At 49.4% G+C, this 2,549-nt stretch overlaps 1 protein-coding gene across 2 annotated transcripts; it reads right to left on the minus strand.

Moving 5' to 3' along the window:
* Nucleotides 1-261: 261 nt before the first annotated feature.
* On the minus strand, nt 262-2,344 carry LOC123396094 (major pollen allergen Cor a 1 isoforms 5, 6, 11 and 16-like). 2 transcript variants are annotated; one of them, XM_045091131.1, is made up of 2 exons: nt 1,636-2,344; nt 262-890 (listed from the first exon to the last, which is right to left on the minus strand). In XM_045091131.1, the coding sequence occupies exons 1-2, from the start codon at nt 1,774-1,776 to the stop codon at nt 531-533; spliced, it is 501 nt and encodes a 166-aa protein (XP_044947066.1). In that variant the 5' UTR covers nt 1,777-2,344; the 3' UTR covers nt 262-530. The 2 variants fall into 2 exon arrangements, with proteins under 2 accessions (XP_044947066.1, XP_044947065.1); XM_045091130.1 differs by lacking the exon at nt 262-890 and having other exon boundaries at nt 1,034-1,993.
* Between the last annotated feature and the right edge of the window lie 205 nt (nt 2,345-2,549).

Genomic DNA, 2,549 nt, shown 5'->3' on the forward strand with positions numbered 1-2,549 from the left:
AAGTCACGTCAAGCTCTATCGTTGTCTCACACCTCAATGAAACATAGTCTTTCGGTCCGTCGCTATTACTTATAGTGACATCAACTTTTTATATCAGATTTGCCCTATCTTTTTTTTGGTCCTTTACCAGCTTGTACGTATGGCGTATATGTATCGACAGTCCATCAAACATATGAAAATGGTTACATAATCGATATTGCCCTTTATACGTTTGGCTTGTCTCGCCATTTAATTTGAATTGACTGATAAGAAAGAAGTGCATTTATCACAAAACCAAACTGCTCAAATATTTATCTCCATCAATGCTTGAAGCAACTTACACACGAAATGTGAGCTTAAAACAGGGATTAAACACTCATATATACCTCAATAATTTATACTAAAGCTTACCAATTGATTTTTCTCGCGAAGTCGATCAGGAGGCAAACAACACAGGCTACTTGGTCATATTACTTTATTTATTTATGCGATAAATAATTTCGAACGAAGGAAAAGTTGATTTATTTCTGATGTTTCTCGTTTTGGTTTAATTAGGCATACTCGGCAGGGTGGGCGACCAGGTATGCCTCGACCATCTTGAGCAGGTCGAGGTATCCGGCGGCGAGCGCCGCCTCGTCCTCCGCCGACAGCGCCCCGCCGCCGTCCAGCCTCTCGTACTCTACCCTGAGCTTCGCCACGCAAGCACCATCCCCGGCCGCCTCGAGCTTCATCTCGACCGCCTGTGAGTTGAGCTGACCACTTACCTTGTCGCCCTCCAGCACCTCTGTCTTGAACACCCTGGCCGCGTTGTCGCGCGCCACCACGCGGCTCTTCATCACGCCCGAGCCTGACAGCTCCGCCGCCGCCGGGCTGAGCGTCATGGTGAAGACGCTGCCGGGTCCGCCGTCGCCCTCGACGTCCACAACGTAGATGAAGCTGAAATTCGGACAGCAGGGGAGACTGTTTTCTTTTTGAAAAAACCACACGTACGAAAGTGCATTTGTCACAAAACCAAACGGCTTCAATATTTATCTATATTAATGCTTGAAGTAACTTACACACGAAATACAAACTTAAAACAGGGATGAAAAACTCAATACACACCTCAAACAATTTATACTAATGATTACCACTTCATTCTTCTCGCGAAGTCAACCACGAAGCAAACAACACCGGGCTACTTGCTCATATGATTTCTTCAAAACAAAGATATGTACTCACCTTAATAGTTTATTTATTTATTCTTTCTTATAAAGGAAGATTGTTTTATTTCTGATGTTTGTCGCGTTGTTTTAATTAGACGTACTCGGCAGGGTGGGCGACCAGGTATGCCTCGACCATCTTGAGCTGGTCGAGGTACCCGGCGGCGAGCGCCGCCTGGTCCTCCGCCGACAGCGCCCCGCCGCCGTCGAGCCTCTCGTACTCCACCCTGAGCTTCGCCACACAAGCACCGTCCCCGGCCGCCTCAAGCTTCATCTCGACAACCTGCGACTTGAGCTGGCCGCTCACCTTGCCGCCCTCCAGTATCTCCGTCTTGAACACCCTAGCCGCGTTGTCGCGGGCCATCACGCGGCTCCTCATCACGCCCGAGCCTGACAGCTCCGCCGCCGCCGGGCTGAGCGTCATGGTGAAGACGCTGCCGGGTCCGCCGTCGCCCTCGACGTCCACAACGTCGATGAAGCCCGCGCAGGCCTTGGGCAGGGCGGCCGTGTCCTCGCCGGAGAAGACCACCTTCCACAGCCGCTCTGTCGACACCGTCAGGGCACACTGCTCGGTGATGACACAGCCGGCGACCATCTTGTTCTTGTCCGTCGGTCACTGGCTCGCTGCACACTAGCGCTGCTGGCAAGTTCTAGTGAAGAGTGAAGACCGGTGATGAGTGAGAGCAAGCAAGGGGCTGATTTATATAGAGTAGGTGCAAAAGAAAAATTCAGAGCAAGGCAAGAGATCCATAAAATAGTAATTGATGAACTTGGACCGGAGATCACATGGTTGGACTCTTGAAGCGTTCAGGCTGCTATTTCTTTCTGCAGCTGTTCAATCTTCTTCCATGTGTTCGTTCTGCTGACTGTTCGGTCTATTCTATAAGGGCTGAAATTCGGACAGCAGGGGAGACTGTTTTCTTTTTGAAAAATCACCGGGGGGGATCATGTGTTCTTGCCTGTTGGTTCCGATCAGATCTGTTGGTGCGTGCGCGTGCGATTTGGGAATCGCATACGGGGGGAAGCTAACCTTGCCGCCGATGCGTCGGCTAGATCGATTGCCTGCTTCTGCTGACCTAGCCTCGTGGCCCGATCTCCAGCTTGCTAACCTCGGTTGCGTGCTTAAATTGGAAATAACCTGAGTGCAAACATAACATGATCTGTCGGATGTGCATTCCAGTTTTAATTTTACAGGCCTACTACAACTGTTGGAGCGGTTGTGTATTGGCAGGGTTTGACTGATACGTACCCAGATTGTTTGCAACACTGTCTTGATTTGTAATTCGCATTGCTAGTTTTGGTACTAAATCTCAGTTAAAAATTCTCCTCACAGAGATGTCACTTGAAAACGTAAATATTGCAGTTTCG

This window comes from Hordeum vulgare, chromosome 5H (genome assembly GCF_904849725.1).
Source record: "Hordeum vulgare subsp. vulgare chromosome 5H, MorexV3_pseudomolecules_assembly, whole genome shotgun sequence".
Taxonomy (NCBI): domain Eukaryota; kingdom Viridiplantae; phylum Streptophyta; class Magnoliopsida; order Poales; family Poaceae; genus Hordeum; species Hordeum vulgare.